The sequence below is a fragment of the Synchiropus splendidus genome, chromosome 2 (assembly GCF_027744825.2).
Source record: "Synchiropus splendidus isolate RoL2022-P1 chromosome 2, RoL_Sspl_1.0, whole genome shotgun sequence".
Taxonomy (NCBI): Eukaryota; Metazoa; Chordata; class Actinopteri; order Syngnathiformes; family Callionymidae; genus Synchiropus; species Synchiropus splendidus.
In genome coordinates, this window is record NC_071335.1 from 36,113,180 (window position 1) to 36,138,525 (window position 25,346).

General features: G+C 41.8%; 1 protein-coding gene across 6 annotated transcripts in view; it reads left to right on the forward strand.

Annotated features, from left to right (window-relative positions):
* Positions 1 to 25,346, forward strand: part of LOC128755062 (adhesion G protein-coupled receptor L3-like) — a 136,053-nt gene that overhangs the window by 38,238 nt on the left and 72,469 nt on the right. For all 6 annotated transcript variants that reach the window (XM_053858268.1, XM_053858270.1, XM_053858272.1 and 3 more), the window contains 2 exons: positions 4,209 to 4,422; positions 17,272 to 17,381. In XM_053858268.1, the coding sequence (XP_053714243.1) occupies positions 4,209 to 4,422; positions 17,272 to 17,381 (324 nt within the window). The remainder of the gene's footprint in view (positions 1 to 4,208; positions 4,423 to 17,271; positions 17,382 to 25,346) is intronic.

Consider the following 25,346-nt stretch of genomic DNA (forward strand, 5'->3'; position numbering starts at 1 on the left):
TAACATGCTGCATAAATTAATGATTTATACTTATATACATATATATCATGGATCGTTCAGTCGAATCGAATTGTTAATGAAACGCCTATTAATCATTCTTTCATAATTCCTAAGCACGTGTGTGGGCAGTGTTGTTCAGTTGATAATCAATAAAGGAGTAATAACGGAATGCTGCAGTCGAGAGAACTATAAATGTGTTCAACTGAAAGACGTGCCAGTGCTTTAGCTGCCGCTCAGCGAAGAATAGCTGCTGTTTGAAAAGGTAGATCCCATACTTGGAACCAGACGTCAGACGCTGTCTTTGTGTCCTGTTTACACCGACACCTGATCCACAGTCTGCCTCGATGGCTGAGTCACAGTCGTATGCATTGATCACTGCTTCCCTTAATTAACCCTGGTTTAAAATTTACATCCATGTCATTACCAATGAGGTCAACACTCATCAAGATAATAATCGCGCGGAGCTCTCTAAGATTTCAGCACCCACGGCAGCATATGTTATTTGGCTTTAGATTTAATCAGTCTGTGAGGGCGAGTGTGTAGCGTGCGCTTATTGGAGAAGACATTTCAGTATGTGTCATTTATAGATCAGTGTTATCTCACAGCTACCGCATGCCATTTTCCATGTCGTCCCCTGGCGTTGTCTGTCCAAGATGACATTACTCAAAACATTTGTATTCCTCTGATGTTTGTCTCTGCGTGTTGTCTATGATGTGAAGGGCAATATTAAGTAGCGCTTAGGCAAACTGTCATTGAGCTCATTCGAATTCTCTGCCCGCATTCGTGTAACTGACGGGCTCTTGCAGCCAACTACAGAGTCTAGAGGGGGCTGACTGGGTTGCTATGGTTACAGATAGGGAGAGAAGGAAAGGTGGTGCATTATAGGGACTTTTAAGTGAGCACTGCATGTTAGTGTGTCTTCTAATCACTTGACGGACAAACACGTCGGCATGAAGAATGTAGTGGAAAGTGATTTGGCCGAGGCTTTATTGAGAATAACATCAACACAACCTGTCTGTCTGGGGAGGGTCACTGTCGCTCCCAGGGCGCTCGCTCCATTGGAGAAAAACATCTCACGTACAAACAACTGAACTCCCTTAAGATGTCAACGTCACCGCATTGGTCTGCTCACATTTACAATGTGTGTTTAGTCGTTTGTGGGATACTTTTTTGTTATGAAGTGATCATCAGAGAAGCAGAATCAGCACTAAAAGGAGGAGTGAGGAAGATAGGGTTGAGTGGTAGGAGTCAAGGAATATGTCACCAAAGAGAAGGAATAAATGAAACTAGACAAACGCCCATAAATGTATGTAAAGAGTGTAGCGTTAAAAAATGCTTTACAATTGACATGAAATTTGGAAAGCTATAGGAGTGCTGGGATTCAATTAAACAATAGAGTGCTGCTCCATTTACCTGAACCTCGACTGAGACTGGGTGTCCTGCATGCCAATCGAGTGGATGCTGCTTGACGTGCAGGTGGTGAAGTGCTGTAGAAGTGGGGTCGGAGAGACGTTGAGGCGGGGCTAATGCTCATTTCACCTCAGAAACAGTCCTCAGAGTGAGAAGGAGAGAGGGTGATCAAACCAGCACTGTAGGATCTGCGTTATTTGTGGCAGTGATTTGCACTGTGAACACAATGACGACTCCAGCCAAACTGTGTGCTGATGCTTGTGGCTGTCTGCCTGTCCTGAAATTATAGAAATGACAACGTGCATAGTTCTGGCACCTGGATGGTAAAAGATGCGGCGTCGTACCTCACCCAGACCCTGGCATTGAAATTTGGAATAGCTCACAGGAAACAAGGAGCTGTGGAGGTGGCGACATGCCTGCAGGAATAGAGGCTGCGAACAATTCCACCCTGAGACTCATTCAGAACGAGGCTGAACACAATGGAGCTCTCGGAAGAAGTAACTACAGCAGCCATGCAAGCAATTCATATCACTATCACTCATAAGTTCACTGTGCGTCGAAACAGTACAAAAATGAAAACAGGAAAATTGAGGGCACACAAGTAAGTGTGTGTGACTTTCGTTAACTAAGAAATATCTTACAAATAATCCAAGGTAAATGTCTTGAAGTGTTGGGTGGAATTTATTTATGCAATAATGTTAACTAGTATTTGTGTCTGCTGGAGTTGAAATGAATAGGGACAGCTTTATGTAAAGGTTCCTGGCAAACCTCGATCACAAACAGCCATTTGTCTTTATACATATTCGTGAACCTCAAGTGCTTACTCAAGTATCTTGAACTTTTATTGCCATATTCGCCTTTTAATCCAATGTGTATTTACTGGGATATATCTGGAAAGTGCTTTTTGTTAAGTGAATGCCGGCTGTAACGTACGTGTGACCTGCAGATCTAGAGTTATTATCTATTGAAAAAAGAAAGTGTGAAGTGCATGTATCAGCGCCACAGTTTTACACAGGGTTTTTTTTATGAATGATGTGCATACAACCTGCCGCAAGGTCGACTGCTTCAAAGTAGAGGCGTCACGTGTACTCTCCAGAAGTCGGCCTTCTTTGAATTTCAAGGTGACTCAGACGTGATTTAACAGCTATGGCTTACAGAATGGTGTTTTGATTTCCCCCTCTTTGGCCAAACCTGATCTTGCAGTGTCCTACAAGGAGTTGAATGGAACCTGACATCATTTCAAACCCACAGCACCACCAGTGAGCACACTGCGGCAGCAAGAAACAAATAGTAACCAGTAGCTATGTAGGGTGGTCCGACGATCTTTACTCACTTCCACACATTTGGCTTTTTTTCCTTATTATTGTATAAGTGTTAAATACACAAAGCTGTTAATGTGTCATAACAAGGTGCCAGGTGACAGAGCCTGCTTCATTGGAACCTCTGCTCAGACATGACAGAAGAAGGCACAGCTGGAGCTGAATTAAATAGCAAAAATGTAACTCATTTCACCACAGTTCTACATCGCTCCCCAGATCACCGATGGTGTTAATCCAACAGCTAAAACCTCAGAGGACAGACACCGAGCTGCTGCGTTATTTTTGGCTGTGCTCGGTATTAGCATGGATGTGGATCGAGCAAGGAGTTCCTCATATGCGTTTCATTTACTTTTGAAAATAAAGGTTTCAAATATGAATTATCATTCGATTCCTAGCTGTTGTGTCTCAGAGAGGTCGACTAGAGACTTGCAGACAGGTGACTGACTGAATCCAGTGATGCAATTATGTATGTAAAAGTTATAAAAAAGTAAAAGTAGTATTATTTAATCGTAATGTCTCTCCCCTATGTCACTCATCATTAAGTCTCAACAAAAGTAAAAACAGGAAAATTATGGTATAAAAATGAGTTGAATTGAAATGTGGATAAATGTCATTAAAAAGCCCAACAGCTTCTTAGCATTTTCCTTCACCATGTGAGGTCGGATCTATTAGAAAGGAGTAGTAAGCGTGCTAGAAGGTGGTCAACATTTTATTTAGCTGAGGGCCAAGTAATGAGTTGAATTTTCAGTATTGATTCTGAAATTGATGAGGCTCTAATGGAGTGAAGCAAGAGCTGTAGTGACGTAATGTGGGAGGCAGAATTAGCTGAATTTTGGACGTGTTGGAGGCGAGAGAAGGATTTTTGGCTGAAAACAGAGAGCAGGGAGTTGGAGAAACCCCGGCGGGGAAAAAAAAGGGTGTGAGTGAGTTGATTGAAAATCTTTCAGAAAACCATGCATGTATTCAGAGGAAGTTCATTTTGGATAGATGTGTCATTAAACCCCAAACTGTGATGAGAAACAAGCGACTTTTGAGCTCCAGTCAGAGAAGATGCCCACTGCATGTTGTCTCCCAAAGATTGATAGAGAAACAGTTTGCTTTCTTTTTCAGTCAATAAAACCAACGATCAACTGTGGACAGGTTTATGTACTGAAATGAGATTTTTTTTGTCTTTTTTTTGCGCTCCTTCAATTCTGCTTATTAACAAGTGAAACCATCAGAATTAAACATCTGGGGCAAATCTGTGTCGTCAGTCTCGGTGGAATAGCTGACACATTTTCGGTTTCATCAGGGGAAGAAAGGCTTTATTCATTCAGAGAATAATGAGGCAGAACATCGGTGGATAATCTCGACTGTAGCACATATCTCTGTTGAATTTGTCAGGTGGAGGGGATATTGAGGATTTATTTTGGAGTTAGAGCACAAGCATTTCTTGACCCTGGTCAACAAAAAATTTCTGTTTTCTGTTTGTGTGCTCAGCCTCCCGAAGCGCTCCCATCCCCATGGCAGTGGTACGCAGGGAGCTATCATGTGAGTCGTACCCCATCGAACTTCGTTGCCCTGGCACGGACGTCATCATGATTGAGAGCGCCAACTATGGCCGCACTGACGACAAGATTTGTGATTCGGATCCAGCCCAGATGGAGAACACCAGGTGTTATCTACCTGACGCCTACAAGATCATGTCGCTGAGGTGAGTGTGTTTCAGTGCAACCTCGTCTTTACGGGGAGAAGTCCGAACGTTGAGTGAAAATGGTTGTGTTTAGCTGATATCGTCTTTGCAGAGCAGATATTTTCATTTTAAAAGAACAATGAATGTGACACATTGGTGCCGCAGAGAGAAATCACTGTTCAACTTTGTTCTAATGATTAGAAACATCCTCACATTCACTTATATCTACCATTACCAAGCTCCCTTTAGGAGCCAGATGTAATTATTAAATGTGTGAAGAGCTCTGGCAGCAAATGTCACATGTAAGCATTGAACCCCTCATCAAGGTCAAAGCCGATCGCATGTTCAGGAGAGAGATGTTCTAATTGGGCTCTCAGAATTATGAGAGTGAGACTGAGGACAATGAAACGTTACATTTCGGCAATAGTAATAGTAATAGTTATTATAAGCAAATCCCGTCTCCAATATTTGGAGGGAAAAAAAGAAAACAAAAAAAACAATTTTGATCAATAATTTAGGTAAATCTAAGACTTAAACGTTTACGTAAACGTAAAACCACAAAAGCTTACTTAGGCATGAATGTTTTTGTGACATGCATTTTCCAGCAAATACCATTCAGCTTGTACCACTCATAACGTTTAGCGACGTCTCCATTATTAGCAAATATTGTATTTCCTTATTATCTTTGTCAGCAAAATGTACGCCAGCTAGCAGCCATAGCACTTCACTTCTTAAGAGACTGACGGACTGACTCTTGGCATTTTATCTCTTTACTGTGGGACTGTGTGAGTGCAACAGAGTTCTTTGTTTTTTTGTGTCTAATGTGTGTATTGACAGTCACGGGCCTTCTATTTCGATTCTACCCTGAGTAAGTTACAGCTAGATCTTGGCCCTTTGGGATTTAGTCACAATGTTGTCCATTTCTGTCCCAGTTGTTTCTGACCTTTTCTCACTTGCTCGCCTGTGATGCGTTCATGTGTGTCGCCAACAAAGCACCTGTCTGTGTCTTGTGCCGCTGCTCTGAATGCGATTACTCTGGCCTGGGAGTGCCTCTCGGCTCGCTCCGGCTGCTGCAGCTCCTTGCACCCATAATTGATGAGCACACACACAACTGCACTCGTACAGAGACACACGCACGCACGCACACACAGCATGGGGGCGCACACTGCCCTGGGGCTACACCAGACTTTAAGCTCCAATTAGCAGAGCCAGAGGCCAAACTTAATCTTCAGGGATTCTCTGCGGAGGTGACTCAGGCCGGAAACAAGTGTTTATCACTTATTTTCTGTTTGTCTGTGTGCTCTGTTTGGAGTCTGAGGAAGTAAGTGCTTGGATCGACTGATGCAGGTTTCAAACCGGCAAAATTCTTGGATTTCCCTTGAAGTTCACTTGTGTAGTTCAAGTGCTTTTTAACAGAGGGACGTGAGAGCTATTTAAGTGTCGTATGTTTAACTGGCTTTAAGGATAATTTCGGCATCACGTTTCACAAGGTTTTCTCTGCCATGATTTAACTTCATTTTAACAGTTAGAAACATGCCTCATCTTGACTGTTAACTGGTGCACAGAGCAATAGGACCTTGGGTTTGTTTGTGTGCTATCTTTCTTCTCTCTGGTGTTTGAAGAAAGGATCAGCCTCAAATGTGAAGTAGAAAACAGGCAGAATCACCTCTTTGCTCGAGTCCTTGACTGCAGCTTACAGTCGTTGCTGTGTAGAGCTGAAGTCGATTCTATAATTCAAAGATTTCTATAAGGTCTCCCTTGTGAACAGCTCAACCACCAGTGCATGTTCAGAGGAATGCGTGCTCTCAAGCAAAAAAAAGATTAACACAATCAGAACAACACAACCACTTCCTCACGCTGGCAAACCGAGTGCTTTGAAGATTGAGACATACTTGACTGGATGCCAGGAAGGGTAGACTGAGATCAGCCATTGACGGGCACTTGTTGTTTGACCTTGTTGTTGTGAGGTGTGTCTCAGCGACCTCATTTTTTTTTTCTTCCTAAAGAGGAACTTCACCACGAAACGTACGTTCAAGTGAGTGCTACACAAAGTGCAAGTTGGTGGCTGCCGACCCACACTGCACTCTCACCCCACCTCCCCCTCAGTGCAAGAAGAAAGTGAAGGGAAAAACAGGAAAGGGCGATGAAAACTAAAACAGATGGTGAGGAAGAAAAGGAAAGCGGCCATGATCTTGAAAACTAATTCGGGAAATGTGGAACTGCGTTTTTGGAGGTTGCCAGAAGCGAGCAAGGACAGAGCGTGTAAAAGAACATGTCCATTATTTTATTTCTTACCTAAGTTGTGTTCAGGGACAATAAAAAAATATATCCAGTAGGGTAGCGTGGGGTATTGCTAGTGATCAGGGAAAGCCTGGTCAATCTCTTCCTTCCATGTCCGCAGTCATTGAGTGACCCACCATGCTCATGCATGTAAAAATACTCAGAAAATGAGATCAAGCTGACTTCAAGTGGAACACTAGGAAGCCTTCTCAAAGAGAAGAGACTTGCTTAATGAATACCAGCTAAAATAAAGCAAAAAGGAAGTGATCTCCAGACTTAAGCAGAGAGCTCTGTGATGAAATACAAAGGAGCTGATAAGACCGCAGAGTGTTGCTGAAACAGATTTAGCAGAACTTTCATGGCTGTGGCTTTGTCATGCCTTTGCCCAAGTGTATCCCAACAGGGAGATAATCTGGAAAATACTTCAATATCAGGACCTCCTTAGGTTGCCTGAGAAGTCTTGTGAGACCCTCCGGAGATATGCGGCTTTGACCATGACCAATTATGGGGAATGGTTGCGCGCACACACATGAAAGTGCAGACAACCCACACACACATGTAAACATGCACTGTGGCTCTTTTAAGCTGTAAAGAGGGAGAGAAAGAGCGAATGTGATACTGAAGAAACGGGCGGCAGGCGGAACATGCTCTGATTTTATCAGCCATTCCAACTGAGCTTGAGAGCCGTTGATGATGCAGACATGAAAGTGACGCTGGAGAGGAAAGCAGACAAACGCCTGCTCCCCCACTTGAACAATCACATGGAGTAGAGAAGCGTTAATGTCAAATGAATCATGAATTCTCTCCCTACTAGTCACACAATAATGCACAGTAATGTCGATTCAATGGCCGAGTTATACAGTACTTTACTGACCATCAAATACTGAAAAAAGAACTTCCTTCCACGGAGGTTTGAAACTCTTCACATTTTAATCATGAATACTGATAGGCTCAAGCAGTCCCCACAACCCTGAACTAAGTGGTGCGGAATTGAAGATACATGTTTGTGCTCAGTACCACACCAAACATATCTTCTTGTGCATAAGCTGTGCATCACTTTTTGAGTTAGGATGTCGGTGTGCCTGACGTGAAAGATTTCCTGGACCATTTTGTTTGGCTTCCATAGAGTAATGTCCTGATTTTAGATTTGTATGAAGTATCAGCCGTCAGTGGTCATAAGTGATGGGTAGGTGAGGCATCATGAAACAGTGCCGGGTTGCTGAAACAGTATCCTAATTTTCAGAGGCCACTAGATGGCCCTCTTGGTTTAAAAAGTGATGTGAGATTTTAAAGCACACAGTGCCATCTGGTGGCTGCTGAAGATCAGGACACTGTTTCATCAAACATCATCAACCCTTCAATACTGTTTCATGAAACCTCACAGGCCCATCACTAAAGGTTAATGTTTCACCCAAGTTTTTGGGTTTAAGGTATAAGTGTGTGTCAAACATGTGCTTTGCTTCTTGCTCTAACTAATACATTGTAATATCGGAACAAGGCCAGTATAATTTGCTCATGACATGAGAATCGTGTGTAGCTGTCCTGAGTCTAGTCTGTCTTTGGATGGCAGATATTCAGGAGGCGACCATTGTATGGACGTGTTTCACTTTTGGACAAGAGGTAAACCTTTGTGTGGCGATTTGAAATGTGAGTGTTGTTTAAGGGTTTACAGACGTACAAGTTTATGGGACTAAGAGTTCCTGGATGCAGGCAGGGTCGACAATACCAGATAGGAATACGAACCAGGCAGCAATTTCCAGTCAAGGCCATGGAACAAGACAGGGTTGAGAGGTGATTCAGAGTCATTGTAGGAGTTAATGTCTCCATCGTGTTTTTAGTTCAAAATAGTCCCAAATTTATTTCAGAAATACAGTTGTTGTCAGGATTCTGACGGTTGAATGTATACAGTATGTATCAGATATTCAGCAAGAAATTATGTTGTTCTGTCACACAAACACTAGCATGATAGTGTACACAGCACACTCCCCTGTAGAACTCTTGCATGTGGTTTAACACATCCACCCTACACTGTGGGACCTGAGACCTCGTCCAACCGCGTCTGGCTGAGCGTAGCCCCATTATCCCAATGGAGCGGATGGTTCTTTGCTCGACAGCCGAACAGCCTGCCTCGCTACTCATCTTTTTAGCTTTAAGAAGGATTTGAAGTTCATACAAGCAGGTGGTTGTGGATTAAACTGCAGCGAGAGAAGTGTTGCATACAAGAATGCACACTGACACACACAGATGTTGGAGAAAAACACAGGGTTGGCAGCGGAGGAATGTTGCTAGGTGGTATGAAGGAGAAAGACTCCCCAAGTGCACCGTGGGATCGAACTACGTGGAGGTTGCTATGGTTACCAGTGGATGAGGAAAGGGGATAAAGGAGATATGGAGTTGCTCTTGAGCGCCAATTTACTTGATAGAATAGATTGTCAAGCATGTCGTGAGGAAGAACTGTATATGTGTGTTTGCATTATGAGCTGATCGACTAACTGCATCTGCTACAATGTTTATTGTCATGAGTTACTTATCGGGGGGGTTAGTCCATCCCCCCATCTGCTGTCTCCGCTAGTGAAAGTGGAACATCAGTCGAAGCAAAGCAGGTCTCAAATCTTATCTACCTCCTATAGGGGTATACGAAGAGGTTACCTGATCTCTCCTCGGTCTGCCCCTTGGGCTCCTCCCTGTTGGTCCAGTCGGCTTGGGAAGAAAGCTGATTTTGGACTGCTTGTATCTGTGATCATAGGTGAGAGATGGGATTGTGACTGGCATGTAAATCCTGGTCTTTTGCCTCAGCTCCGTCTCCACAGACTGAGACGGTGAAGTCATGACTGAGGAGCTTGCACCTAGTTTTATAGGATGGTGGGAGCTAAATTGTAAAGGGAAGTGAAATCCTCCATCCGTATATTGATCATGTGAAGCCCTGTGAGGCGTATTCCCTGCAGGGAAGATGGCTTTATTTTACCTGTGGCTTGTTTGACAGCCTCGGCGAGCACTGATGGAAATGCATTCCAAGGCAGCGTGTGATTTTGTGGCTGTATGTTGTCAGTGTGTATGTGCACTGGGATTTGTGAGTTTCTGTGGTAGAGAAAACTGTCATTTCTTTATATACGTGTGATGGCCCAGGATGTGATGTGTCCGCTCCACTGTAACATGGAGCGGTGAACACGCACATATGCACACACACACGCTTAATCAGAGACACCTGCTATTTTTTTCCCCAAAGCTCTCTCACAGCTGTCAATCCAAACTATTGCATAGCCCTTTTCCTTTCCACACACAAAACTACTCTCCATCATCTCCCACTGTTTCCTTGTCATTCCCAGCTGTCACTCTGTGTCCATGGCTGGAGGCATGTGGAGGATACAACTGTACCTGTCCGAATTGTGGCCTCGAATGTTTGTGAAATGTGAAATTTCATATGCTTGCTAGTATGTGGTTTAACTAAGACTGGGCAAAAAAACACTATCAAACATATAGGTCAAGATTGTTTTCCTGACAATATTGAATTTTGAACTTTTTCCCCAGATGTGTCAGAAACGTGCTCAACATATTTACCTTAAAGCGCTACAAATTGTCTGCAGCTATGTCAAGTGAGCTGATCTCCTGGTGGAACAGAGACATGAAGCAGCAGCTGAGACCGGCTGTGGTGTTGGAACTTAGGACACACGGGGGAAAACTGCACATTTTGAACGCTTTAATGTAAATAAAAGATGTGACAAGTTCATGATTGTAGTTCACAACATTGCCAGTTTTTATTTCATGAGTCAGTCGACATGCTGGACCAGTTTTCAAAACTAGTTCAGAAGTGACCATGTGTTTTTAAGCCGGGTGCACCACTGACCCTTCAATAGTGCAGACAGCACCAATGCACCCGCAGCTTATAGACCGCTGGGGTTTTATGGATGAACAAAATCTGGTTTCCTTCTTAAATTATGTGGATCCAGCTAATATTCCATTTCAGAAAATTATGGCCTTGTTTATTTATTTATTTCAAGGATGTCATTGGGAGATTATGTTGGATTGGAGCTGCTTGGCGGGGGTTTGTCCTCTCTGAGTGCTCGTCTCGTATTGGAATATATTGCTTTCATTTAAAGTTTTGTTAGTTATTGTTTTTCACGAATGTGATTAATAAAGAAATTGTAGGTCTCAATATGAAGGATGGACTGATTCAAAGGCTGCATACATTTTCAAAATTCGGTCACTTGCAATGTGTTTTTTTTTTTTCAAAGAAACTAAGTCGAAAAGAAACATCTGAAAAGTGAAGTCAGTGAGCAATCAAGTTAGTCATTTTATCTTCAAGGGAGGTGAAGGGAGGAAGGTTACAGGAACTCTGTGCCAGCCAACTCAGTTTGGCTAATCTGAAGGAAAAATATGAGATAGCTTCTAGGATCCGACTAAATTATTCTGCAAGAAAAAAACAATCTGCCCAGTTGTGCAGCAGTAAAACATGCAGAGAAGCTTCAGAATGGAGAATTCAGCTACTGAATATTCCATGCTTCATTCATGTTTAATAATGGGATTTGGAGAAGAACGATAAAAACATTATTTTAAGTAAATGCATCCTTTCATTTATTATTATTCTCTTTAAATTAAATGGCTTCTGTTGAATATTCAGCGCAGCTTTTCATTTATGAATGAAAGTTGCATTTTTAAAGCCGGCTTTAACCAACTGTCCGGCAGCCTGTCTTCCTTTGAACGAGGGATGTTGGTGAAAAACAGTCTTTTTACTTGCTAAATCCTGCTTTCTTTGTGTTTCAGTATTAACCACGGCCAGGCATTAAACAAGTGTTGACCGTGTTTGACCTAAAATGGAGCAAAATGAAAAGGAAGAAGCACAAAAAAGTAGGGTTGTCACAATGCTAAACTGCAAACTCGTAGTTAATATCCGAGAAGATACAGTACATTATACATTTGTCACATTACATTTTTGATTCTGTGGGGGGAAAGGACATTTTCATTAGCATTGAAACAGAACCACAGCTCTTTATTTTCAATGCTCAGCATCATATTTTTGTTGTTTTCCACACTGCACTGACATTTGTGTCAGATTGTTTTTTTTTTTGCGATATACTGGGCAGTCTCCTGCCAATCAATAATGAATCTCTTTAATAGTTCTTTCTCTTTTTTGTTGGACTCCTTTTCAATGAAGTCAAATTCAAATGATACTTTTTTTTTTTGCAAATGTATCAATTGTCTGTCAAAACTGACAAAATATTAATTGTTAATGAATAGGTCTAAGATCTGCCAAAACTGTCATCATATACTGTATCACAGATCAAGGTGCTACCTGTCACGTAGCTGAGTTAGGAGGCATTTTACTGCATAGTTTTAATGTTAATTTGTTTATTGGTTCCCAATACAAGTTGATAAAATGAAGGTTTTATTGTTTCATTTTTTGTGCCGCCTTGGTTCCTGCAGTAATTCTCAGTAGTTTCGTTTGAACCGCCTTTGCTGGTCAGTCAAACCAAATTCATGGACTTTCTACGTCTCAAAATGAGTCTCCGCCAGGATTTTTTGTGACAGTAAAAACGCTAAGTAAATCTGTCCAAGGCGACCTCTTCATATGTCCAGCCGGAGTGCGTGACTACTTCCAAGAGCAACGGACCTCAGTCATTATGTTTCATTGTGATGTTTTATTTATGATGTTTCTTGTCTGTGAATAACACAGCAAAAACCAAGTTCATGTCCACCACCGTGATGTGTTGTGTGTTATCTGTTTGTTTCAACATTTCCACTTGGTTTTAGTACGTTTTCAGATTTCATCTCTCTCTTTCTCATTTAAGCTGCGGCAGTGCCTCACGCTAGTTGATGCGTGGTGGATTATAGGCTGCAGATTTGCATAAAAATGGATCCCAGATTGACGTATAGAATTATTGATATACACCGAGTGAAAACACATTCTTTTTTTCTAATCATCTTGGTTGAATTTTCTTCGGCGACCCTTAAACTGACCTGTCAGCATTTGTCTGAGCACACAGCGGTTGCCTTAAATTCTCGTGCTTATGGATGATGAAGTGACCACCTGATTCCTATACTTACTTATTACTAATACATTTCATGTCAAAGCAGCCATGTCCTCTGGGTTTGTGCGTCTCTCACCTTCGATCTGCTCATTTCTCCTCTATGGCGATGAGATCTCTGCTCTCATTCACTCTGGTGGTACATGTGTAGAATAAACCTTTCTCCCGTCTTTTATCTCATCGGGTTATGAGAGTCCTTCCTGATATGAGGCATATCCAAATAATGTCTTCAAACCATCAGTCAGTCATGTCGATGTGATTAAACAATTTGGCGAGGTAAAGCGTTTGACGTCATGGAGCCGATCTCGTCTCCGTCTGCAGCCTCTCTGCTTTGTTAGTGAATAGAGAATGTGCAAATTGCAGGGAAAAAGAGCCAGCAGGCGCGGCGCTATCCAGGCCACTGCTGTGTTTTGATGTGGTCATGCTAATTAAGAAAGGAGAAAACACCAGGGACACACACATATACGCTGAAATACAGATGTGGACCAAAGCTTGTACATTGATGTCCATTTGTGCCAGACAGCAGGTGGCGGGGTTTCTCCGCATCATTATAAACTGTGCTATTTGGACCCTTCCTGCTGGATATCGCCTGGATCGGATGGATCACATGAGCTAGTTTATCCTCCGCCCAGAAACTGCAGCCTTTGTGATTTGTCCAGTAACTCTTTTTGAAAGCGTCTCGCGTGAAAAATAATTGTAGGATTGCAGTCATTATCACAACACCGGTTTGCTCGTCGCAAATGAGGCATGGATGTGCTGCTGAATGTGTCTGCATTTGTTTGTGGGTGTTTGTCTGTCTCCGAGTGGCCTGTCGAATAGGTAGGAAAGTGGGTAGCGCAGGAAACATACAAGAGGCTTTTTGGATGTGAGTCAGACAGCTGGCTCAGAAAGATTTGTGACGTGAGGGCAGGCTTCACCAAGGATGGACGAGTGGAGAAAAATACAGAGAGAGGCTGTGCGCGGAGCCCTCAGGGAGGCAGGGAAACATATTAAAGAAATAGGATGCTCATAAGGAGGGGAAGGAGCAGCAATAACAGGCCCTCCACGCACTGCATATGTACATATATATTAGGGTGTGACTCCAGAAGCTGCAGTTAAGTGGGTTAAAGACAGATAAACAGACTCGACGAAATCAAGTTGTCTGAATGAAAGACAAAGAAGAGCGAAGCGGGGGGAGTGATGGCAGCGAGGAGAAGGACGAACGCAGGGGAAGAAATTGCTTTATTATTACAGCTAACAGAGGGTGGAGGAGAGAAGATGGAGTGATGGGAACCAGAGCACAAGGGCGATTATGTCAAGTCGTCGTTCCGACTTGCGTTTTAAAATTCCGTCAGTGATGAAGTCCCTTTCCGGAGTGGAGCCAGTCTGATGCAAGATGAAGGTTCCAGGCCGATGAAGCCGAGAGGGCGACATCAGCAGTGATGAAATCCCTGCTGCCGTTGATTTGACACCGTATGTGAGGTTTTATCGTCACTTTTAAAAGGAATTAGTTACAAACAAGCAACAAACGCTCATTCACTGAGAGGGGAGGAAGGATGAAAGGAGTGCGTTGCTATTGTCGTGTGACTGGATGAATACATGTTCCCAATACAACCTAGACTTCTCTGAGAAAAAGACACTTGACGTCCTAATTAAAATTCCTCTCGGGACAATCAGAATATGAGATTACAACAGGAGTGTTAAAATTAATTCCCAGCTACCAAAAATGAAACGCTCTCTGTATCCTTGCTTGTTCATCCTTCAACGATCCAACGGGGAGCAGCACCTGCTATTGAGATAACACTTTACATTGTGTGTCTATCGTGGAAATTTATGGGATTCAGCCCTCGTGCGCACATTATGGTCGCCTGTGTGCATCGGCCCTGGCATGTTTAGTCATAAACACTTACACATAAATGCCATGAAGGCAATTCGTGGGTTTTTATCGCTGTGGCATATACACACTTACAGACAGGCTGTGTCTAATATACTGCACATTTTGATAGGTTTCAATGTTTATTATCCAACCATCCATTTTCTTATTCTGTGCTCCCCTGATTCAAGGGGCACCTTGACTGTGTGCGAACTGTTTAGCTCACGGTTTGCCACATTAACTTGCTCAGACAGAATTGTTTGTTCTGGTATGTGAAGACAAGTAAATAAGTAAATAAGCCTTGAATGTTCACTTCAAGGTTGTTCAGTTCAACCTGTTCCTGGATGGTCAGTTCCGTTCTATGCCTTACTGGAGTTTGTCTCTGACATCATTGTTTGTTTAATAGTTACCTAAGTGTATAAATGAGAAATTCCATGTTTCACATCTGTAGTAGAACCCTGTTCCTCACAGACTGTGTTCTGACAGTTTTATTTTGAGGTTAAATTGTGGCCGTATAAGACAGCGAGTTTGTTGTTTCTTGGTGAATCTCAAAGGATGTGGTGGAGATATTAATATTTCTTGTAAGATCTATTGCTGCTGTTGTGACGCGACAATTGTTTTTGGAAAACCGTTCCTGTGTTTATACTGTATGACCATCTAGTCAGACGCTTGCGTCAGAAAACCTCCTAGGACCCTTTGATCTAATGAAAAGGACACGGACACTGCGACTGAGTCTCAGTATCTGCTAATGTCATTATTGAGATTTTGTGAAGATTACATTTAAATGTAATTAATGGTAAAACTACTATTGGGAACCGAAGAGTCTGACTCCACGACTGTCACATGCTGCCGTGCTGGAGAGTACATCGCATTGTCTCTTCAGATTTGTTCTAGCGAATAGGGAAATGTAACGTGCAAGTACAATGCTGCAAGTATGTTTGCTGATTGAATGCATTGTGAGATGTAGAATTCTCATCGTGGGGATTGTTTTCAGTGGCACTGCACACGGTTTGCGCTTACTTTCTGCCACAGTATTGCTCTCAAGTTCCTCACACACTAGGCGTTAAATACATCTGTTAAGTTATACTTACCCGGAAAACATATACACTGTTCTTTTCCTTTGAAAGCCAGACACTTTTTTTCTTTTTTTTGAAGTCGGTCTTTTCTATCTTAAGGTGTCAATGGTCTCAATCCAAGTAGTCTTGCTGACTCAAGCAAATTTGAAGCTATTGCTTCCTGTTCACTTTTTGAAGCAGCATCAGTTTATTTCAAGTGGCATATCATTAAATAAGAGGTTGCGTGTGACCCGCTACGCTAACAAAATTCAAGTTCACTAAAGAACTATAGTTCGGCCACACAAATGGATTTTCCTGACTATTTTGGGGGGCACCCCTAAAATGAATGACAACGTTCCTTTTGAGAAAAGCGACCAGTATTTGCATCTAAAATTACAGCTGCTGCAGTGGTTTGATGCTCCCCCCTCCCCCTCGTCCTTCCTCCTTCCTGGATTCTGAGCAACATGCTGAATTCCCGAGTTGATGAAAAACAATACTGACGTAGGCATCAAATAAATCAAGAGATGTGCCACATTTCCTCACCACTCATTTCCATCATCACCATCATCAGTCCACATTGAGATGCGGTGAAATGTAGGCCACTGTTTATGTTGTTCTGTAGGAGCTATCTTAAACATTCTTAGCCAGTGTTTTTTAATTAGAGAATGTGTTTTTACAAATATTCTATGAGATGATGTTTCTACTTACAATAATGTGTCATGTACAAAATGTGTTTTCAGCCCCTCTCATTGAATGCTTTCTGTACCCAGACTCACATTTTTCTAATTAATTCTATGCTTCACGATTAGTTTCATTTCAAAACGATCTGTTTTTTTTTCCTCCAGTATGGTAATAGTGGTCCACATAGGCATTAATAAAACCCCTTAAACCGCTTGTCCTGGAGTCGCCCTGATTAAAGAACACTCCTTTTTTCCCTGAGCCCCTGAAGGTGGTAACTACACACTATGTGGCACGTATTCTCACCTGTGCTAATAAGAAGAGGACTACTTACTTTTTGTGTGTCAGAGAATAATAAGATAATTACCTGACGTCTGTGGGAAAGCCCTCTTCAAGTAATAGCTCATTGTTGCAATTGCGGCTTACACTCGAGGCATCTCTCCATAACCTGTTGTCACTGAAGAGTAAGCGTTGTATAGTGTTTGTTCATGCTTCAGCCTGTGTGTGTACACACTTTAGCGTCATCGTAGGTCGGGTGCTACGTCAGCCGGAGAGGTGATGTTCTGAGGGATTTTAATGACAATTTTGCATGAGCTGCTTGGTGGCGATCCGTGCTGTCAGCATAGTTTTTTTTTTTGTTCAAATGTAGATTTTGGTGTGCTGCGTTCTGTAGCTTTGTAGAACCTCAGTTCCATTCAGTAACTCAGAGCTTTTGTTGCAGTGTTGTTGGACACTCTCTACAGGAGACTGTGAAGTTTGGGCCCGGCTTGTCTTGCAATCACTCCTCCACCAAGCACCGAGCTCCTCAAAGCCTAGTTCCTACTGCCGTGATCCTTAGTTAAAAGAGAATATGGCTCCAAATTCCATGGATGACTGAAGTGCCCATTATGTAAATTTGAAAATTGCCTAATTTATCACTCACTAGAAACACTTCCTTTTGAAGGCATGTTCCACTCACTCTGTTTTCCATTCTTTTCCGCAGATGCAACAACCGCACCCAGTGCGCAGTAGTTGCAGGTCCGGATGTCTTTCCAGATCCCTGCCCTGGCACCTACAAATACCTGGAAGTGCAGTATGAGTGTGTTCCGTACAGTAAGTGTACTTCTTCTATACAGCAGCGTGTATGTCTTTGATTAAAAAAAAAATGTCCATCCCATCGTGTGCTCAGCCAGCTGCACGACTATAGTACCATCACTTCACTTATTATGATGTGAAGAGTCCAAAAAATTGTCCCGACAAAGTTATAACAGAATAATTCAACAGCGTTAAAGTCAATAAAATAACAAAAACAAATTAGCTCAAGAAGCAAAGCTATGATGCAATTTGTGCTTTCCTTTGGGATGTACTGAATAAAGACACATTTATTTAAGTATATATGAAAACATTTGGAGTTCTGTGCATTGGAAACACACAAACCTTTGCATGCTGCCTCGATGACTGTTGAAACGTCACACAAAGTGACTGTCTTGTATTTCCCTGGAGCGGAAATAGAAGACAAAAGGTGAATTCATAGGTTCAAAATGGACGACAATGACAAAAAACACATAAACAAATAAATAATCCAATAACTAGCCCAGAAGTAAACATCCAAAATCAATGGACAATGTCCAAAAGATCCCCAGGCTCCAACAAACACAAAGTCTGGCACTGGCTGCTGCACGACTATCACTGGCAGCCAAGCACAGTGACAGAAATGGTGGTTAAAAACACATCTAGAAAGAGTCGGAAATACGAGAAAGAACAGGTGAAAGTAGATCCACTAACGCCCAGACTTCTAAAAGAAAGACACAACAAAGTTGGGGTGTAAGAAAATATTGACATACTCAAATATTGTGTTCCTTGATGCTGTGTTACTGTACTCACTTTAAAGTGCACTATATATATATATACCGTGATGAACCAACATGATGGTTGAATCAGAAAGGGTTCGGCGGTCACCCGTGGCATTCACAGGGTAGTGCAGACCATGCAAAGAGCCGTGCCGTTCGTGAGATGTGTTGCATGTGGCACATCTGAACTGATGAATCCACTGCATCAGACTAGCATTACAGCGAACGTGGAACGAACAGATGTTTCTCAGACAACTTCACGTATTGTGACTCCTGTATCTAGACGCATCAATTCCCTCTAGTGCAGGAACTGGTGCCTTCACTCAGGTTTGAGTGACTTTTTAAGCGGCAGCAGGTGATTAGAACTGGCTGCGGATGATCAGAATGATTACAACAGGAAACAAGAACACAAAATAAAAGCTGGCAGCAAATGCAAACATGACGCTTCTGTGCAAGGAAAACAGTGAGCAAATGTTGTATAAATCTGCCCCCTTTAGCAGTTCTGTTTACTGAATTGCAAAGGTCAGTTAAAATGGCCACAATTAAACAGTGGGTGAAATATTTAAGTTTTAAGGCACTGTTTTTGAAATGCACTCAGGAGCCAGGTGTTTTCGGGATTTCACAATTAATGTCTTGCTCATTTGTTGTTAAGAATTGTGAATCATCTTTGTTCCCGCCACATATTCACCTCGGGGGCCTTGTTAGCGCTTGTGTGACATTTGGATTTCTGCTTGTTGAGGACAGCAAATTCCGAATGGGACATTCCAAGATAGTTTATGTGCTAATTCCCTTGTGAAAAAACTGAAAAGAAAGTCATTTGATCAGAGCTTTAAGGTATGATTCATGTGACAAACATTGTTTACAGAGAAGCTAGTGTCGATGTAGAGGCGCCTGTAGCAGGGGCAGGGGTGAACATGACTCTGCACGCTATGATTCACTTAGGACAAAGTGATATATATTGCCAAACAATTCTTCCTTAATTGACAGATGAGACATGGTTGACAAAGACGAACAAATTGCGTTTTCCCACCAAAGCACTGGAGATGACGCAAGCAAATTCCGCGCCCACTCAGGCTCAGCATGATCAGAATGAACCACATTACCTGTCGGGTCTGAAGATGGTGAGAGGATGCAAGCATGTTGGTTGAATGAGTACTGGCTTGGGTAAAGTCAAAAAAGCAATCATGTAAATAAAAAAAAAACAAAATTTTCCTGCTCATTGCAAGCAGGATGGATTTCTGCCAGTTGCATTGCTCTCATCTCCATGAGTGGTATCCCACGTCTCACGACGTCCAGCTCATGGTCACCATGGAATCTGATCCATTGACAAAACAGGTGCACCTTTACCCTGCATTCAAATGAATGTATTCTGACAGACTGTTACTACACTACCAAGGGTGTGTCAGACATCAGCTCTCTACTTCTACAAAGTGAAGTCAGTGAAGAATACTTCCTAAATGTTTTGCACTTATTTCGACTCTGTGAGCAAGACTTGGCTGGATGGTCCAACTGGCGGCCAAGGCGATCTCCCGCACTGAAGCATTCAATTATATTTGGCGAAACAGCTCTTGCCTGGCGTCTAGAATGACCGGCAGATTAAATAATAGGACTATCAGTGCTCTCTCTGGAGCAGATGGAAACAACCTGATACCTGCCTAATGCTTCACAAGCGCCGCAGCGCACCCTCATACACACATGCAGATGTATCTCAGTCCACTGTTTTCACTTCAGTCTCAACCGTTTATTTTGAAATGCTGTTGCAGCGCATCTGCTTGCGGCACTGGTTTTGTACACTACAGCGTGTTTAATAGGTGTAAAGGGACACAAGTTGCCTGTTGATCAGATAAATAATGGGCGTGTCAGGGTAGGGTGTCCTTCAAGAAGATCGGCAGCGTTTCAAACCCAGAGTTATTATGGAGCTCAGCTGACAGTGAGAAGGACATGAAGATGGATGGATAGAGATTTAGGGAAAAAGGATATCTCAGTTAACAGAGATGGAGTAATGGTAATGGAGAAAGAGGGAGAAAGGGCCTTGAACAATACATTAGCAGTTTCCGTGTACTGACTAAGTGTTCTGGGCGGATCAGGTAACGCTGTGATACAGAACCAAGTTCCTGTGTGTGCGTGGGAAATACAAGGGAAAACATGTTGACGTCCATGAAGGATGGTTTCACATGGTTTTCTATATCACTGCCAACTTTTCATACTGTGTATGCACTTCTAATTCAGAATAAATGTCTAAACAAAAGCTAATGTACTGAGAGGAAAAGACACTGCATGTAAATATATGTGCATACAAAAGGAATAAGTCCATGTATAGTCCATATGGAAGTAGTTATTAGTAACCATTAAAATGTCTAGTTATTAATACTGTAAAATAACCATCCAAAATCGTGCGACGTTAGTGATAAACCTTGTACACATCTCAGCAGGAAGAGAACACAAACTGTGGAACATGTATATGGTCTGGTTCACAGTGATAATAATATAACAACGATGGTGCGACCTCCAATGTGGTGGGTCAGTACCAGGAGAAGCACAAGCTCAGGCCCACTCACGCACTGGCTCATCACGCATCTTTGCTACATAGACCAAAGTCCTTCCCAGCTTAGCACCTTAGTAGCCTGTCAGAAAATTGAATTTTACTCCCAATTTCTATGAAGGAATGACACAAATCTGCATTGGAGGAAAGGTTAATAAATCAAACAGGCTTCATTTTCAGCAGTAACTTTACCCATTTCCACTTCAGTGCCTACACACACACACTTGGAATCGGACTTCCTCAACCTCTTTCATTCTCGGCTTCTTGTGGTTTAAAAAAAAACGTGCACCGGCGCTTATCTTCCCTGGTACACTGCAGGTTTTTGGCTGTTCTCCAAAATGAAAATCAAGTGCTTTCTTTTTTTTTTTTTCAGCGCTCACAGTCTGCTTCTGATGCGACTGTGCGGCGGTCGTGTGCCAAGCAAACTGGCTAGCTGTGGCACTAATTATCCAACCGAGGCCCTTTTCAGGAATGAAAGGGCACCGCTGACATCCATACATTAAATCACCTTTGTTTTAGGCACCTGTCCAATTCAGCTCCTCAAAATCATCACAGCCAGTTGATTTGTTGGAACACTAAGTGTGATCATCAGGCGTTATACTTGGTCGTAAATAAAACCGTATTTATGAGTCGTCATTCTGCGATGGTAATGGAAATCACATTTTTTATGTATTTGATTGTATTCACATTTCATTTGAATATGTAGGCTCTTAAGTGAATGGGAGGAGGAATAGCAAACTTTAAAACCGCAGACCGTGTGTGGAGTTTTGAATCCAAAGTCCACCCCTCTTTCATCAGATGGTCCCCTGAAGCCTCACCTCCAGAACTGCGCAGCGTCTTTTTGCTAACTTTTCCCTGATTGTAGTGAGGGCGCAACAAGGGTTGAGGGTTGAGTTTCATAGATGTATCACCTTCCAATTGTTTTGAAAGGGTTGTTCACAATGATTGGATGGTAACTACATTGTCCTTACCTCAGGTGACGCAAATGTTTTATTTTGGTCTAAGGCCATTGATTGGTGGCAGGGGAAGCAGAATTTATTCAGTAATATCTTCGAGCCTACATTATTATTATTATTATTATTCTTTTTTAAATGTTATTTATTTTGGCTGTAAAAGGCAGACTTATTTCATACTGCTAGGCAAGTTCATTGTGTACGACCGTGTGGTAGTAAAGTCTGTTTTTTTCTTTTTCTTTTTATTTCCATTCATGTATCTAAAGTGAAGCTCTGATATCAAATTATTTTCTGGTGTGGCATTACATTCCTTTTCTCATGCCATGCCATTTTCGTTGTCTTTTTACTATACTATATTCATGTCCAAAATGAGCAGTACACATCTATTTTGGTTTCCTCAGTGGTGAATTACGCATGCTCTCTTTGTTTTGCAATTTGAGAAAGCGCTATAGTTTCTAAGCCATCTCACAGCGAACACACACCATCCTGTCCTGCTGTGTGTATCTAAACACCAAGTGTTTTCCATATTATCATATTTGCAAACAGTATTAGTATTACAGAACCACTGTTGGCAATATTCAGCTTTTGACCCGCTGAGCTGCCTTCATTTTCATTTTTCTCTCTGCGCTCCACACTCATTGTGATGCAGTAAAAGTCGAACCCTGACTTTCCAGTGGTGAAAAGTTAATTAGCATTTTTATTGAAAATTTAAGCTTTATGAAGAGAGAATACATCTAAAAGAAATGACAATGTGTGTGCGCTCTTTGTGTTAGCACGGAGCCAGGTTAAGTCTCCTGCAGATGAGTGGCGACAGCAGCCTCCACACTATTATCTCTGATCTCGTGTCAGCTCGGCTGGCTCATGTCCAAGGTCATTAATGGTCACTGGAATTTCAGGCTTGTTTTTTAAATACATTGCCTTACGTTTGACCACGTTCTCCACCGCTGCTTGCTTAGCTCCTCTCTCTACACCCCCCCATCTGTTCTTTCAACAAATGCCCCGTCCTCCTTGCCCACCTCTCACGACGTCTTTTATCAGTTAATTTGTTCTTTGTGTTCTTTGTCTGCTGGCCTCATCTAACCTAATTTTCTCTATCTCTCCGTTCACTGTTGCTCTCTCCCTGGGCTGCTGTGCCCTGGGTGCCTTAGGTTTTCAATCTTGGAAGTGTGTAGTCCAACACAAAAGTTGAACAAAGCAGGGCGGTGCATAGAGAGGTGGCTGCGAACTCCAGTAATTGAAACATGTTGAATGGGTTTTAAGAGGTGAGAAAGAAGGGAGCAAACAGAAGGTCATTGGTTCTCTTCCTGTGTCATGTCATGTTTATAATTCACTTTTTTTTTGACTGTATTTATGTTGCCCTCCTGGAGTCAGTTGTTGTCTCAAACATTTTTGTTTTGTGCATTATTTTTTGTTCATTATGTTGGAACTGAAACATAACCTTTTCGTTTTTTTCATTTGTCTTTTCCGTTGGCTGTTTTAGCAGTATTTCTTGTCCCTTAAAATACATCAGAATTGAAAGTACATTTTGAAATCTATGAGACACACCTTTAAATGGAATGTGGTTTAAATTAAATAAAACACAGCAAACCAACATCTGTGATTTTTTTAAGTGTAATTTCAAAATTACACATGAAGTCATCACTTTTTATTTTCAATTTTCTCTTGCCCTCCTATCTTTGGGTTTGACGGACCCTCTCAATGGTCACAGTATGTAATTTGGCCCCTTAGGAAATGTCTGCCCACCTCTGCCTTAGAGCATGTGATACGTATAGGAGGTGTGCATATCTATATATGAAGCTCCAAAGGATATAGATAACTTATATTACTTGTATATCTCTATATCACTATTATTAAGGATATAGATTATTACCTGTTTGCACTAACCATTTACTTATTTTGGTTTTTGCACTAACAATTTCAAAGCTCCTATAATGGTGAATTTCTCCTTTGTGAGATCAATAAAGTCCATCTATTCTATCAATATCTATCAACAAAAATCTGGTTGCTACTGTTTAATCAGAGTTGTGAGGGAAAATGGACGTCGAACTCATGTTGGAAAATCACTGGCGAATTAATATTGTCGTCAATGTACCTCTATCACAGGAGGACAACGCAAAGGCTGTGCAGATGACAGCAATTCTAATTGAGTGTATCATGCACTGCTGATGGATAAAAACAAGCCGAACTGTGGTTTCAAAAATAAGAGCTATGATAAAGTGTCCCTGAATTTTTCCTTGACCAGAAAGAGGCAAGTTAATTTCATGAGTTGCATCTCACTCCTGGTGCTGCAGACACACGCTATCGCTCTTTACTCGCGGCGCCATTGAGGAGACGCGCCTGTGGTGCGCTCATTAACAACTTCAGAAACAAAGTTTCGTCGTGTGACACAGTGAAGGAGCCCATGTTACATCGGACTCAGCTTCAGGAAATTTGTCGCAGCGCCACTTCAGCTCTGCTCGAATGATTAAGTGACTCTGCATGTAATCTGTGCCGCTCAGTTTTTTAACGGTTGGTTCATCTGCGTTGACAAAGCCCAAATAGAGATGGCAGTGTCACATGCTTCATGGTTGTTCTTTTAAAACAAAGACAGAAACAAAGTGTGAGCCTTTGACATTTTTTGTTTTAATTGGTGGCATTTGTATTTTTGTGGGAAGTGAAATTAAAACTATTAAAAGATATATATATATATATATATATATATATATATATATATATATATCTTTTTTTTTTTAATTTATTTATTAATTTATTTTTTTAATTTTATTTTAAGCTAAATATTTCAAATTTAATAAAAAAGAATGCATTTATATTTTATCCTCAGTAGTCTTCATATAGATCATCAACTCACTTGGGCTAGAACTAGAAATAAGCAGTTGAATGAGTGGAATAAGACTAAAATCCTCAGAACCTTAGTCGACTGAAACTGGGGTGAGTCCGCTATTATGGACTAGACGAAAACTCATCGCACTAAAATGGCAGCGTGACGCTAAGATTAGACTCAGACTGGCCGACATTAACAACTACACATCAGACAAATGCAGAAACTGGAATTTAAACATCTATTTTGGTTTCATCCTCATAAGGCATGATGATCAATTTCATTTAAGTCAGGTCTGAAGCAAAGTGCATCCATTCGGCACAAATGTTAGGAAGCTTGAGGGAAGTGGACCTCATTGCTTCCCAGGCCTGGAATTTGGGAATTAATGACTCTCCTCTCTATTAATGGAAAATGTTCAATTCATTTTAATTCCTTTCACCAGAAAATTTGAAAGCAAGATATTAGTTCCTGTTTGAGATAAAAGGTAAAACTATTTATTGAACTTAAATTAATGTGCATTTATTTATCCCTTCACACCAGGTGTGTCTCACGTCACTATTTGGGCTCGTGACCGAAACGTCTTCCAGACCCCTCCCCACAAACACGGCCATGAACATACTTGTTCTGAGATTTCACACCATCTGAGCCTGAAGATTGCGCTTACTTATCCAGCAGTTGTGCTAAGCCGCATCAGTTATCATGCATCTTTCATGAGGCGAGGACTTAATGGTGCTTGTGTTTATGTGTTGGTACACTTCCGTGTGACACATGGGTTTGAGGATGTCTTGTGGTGGGAGATGAGTTTTCAGCTCCGACGTGTTAATGGAGAATTTATGCATGTGCAGTGCAATATGTAGCACGGTTGCTATATTTAACCCTGCACCATCCGGAAGCCTAACGTCTCCCTTTGAGGGT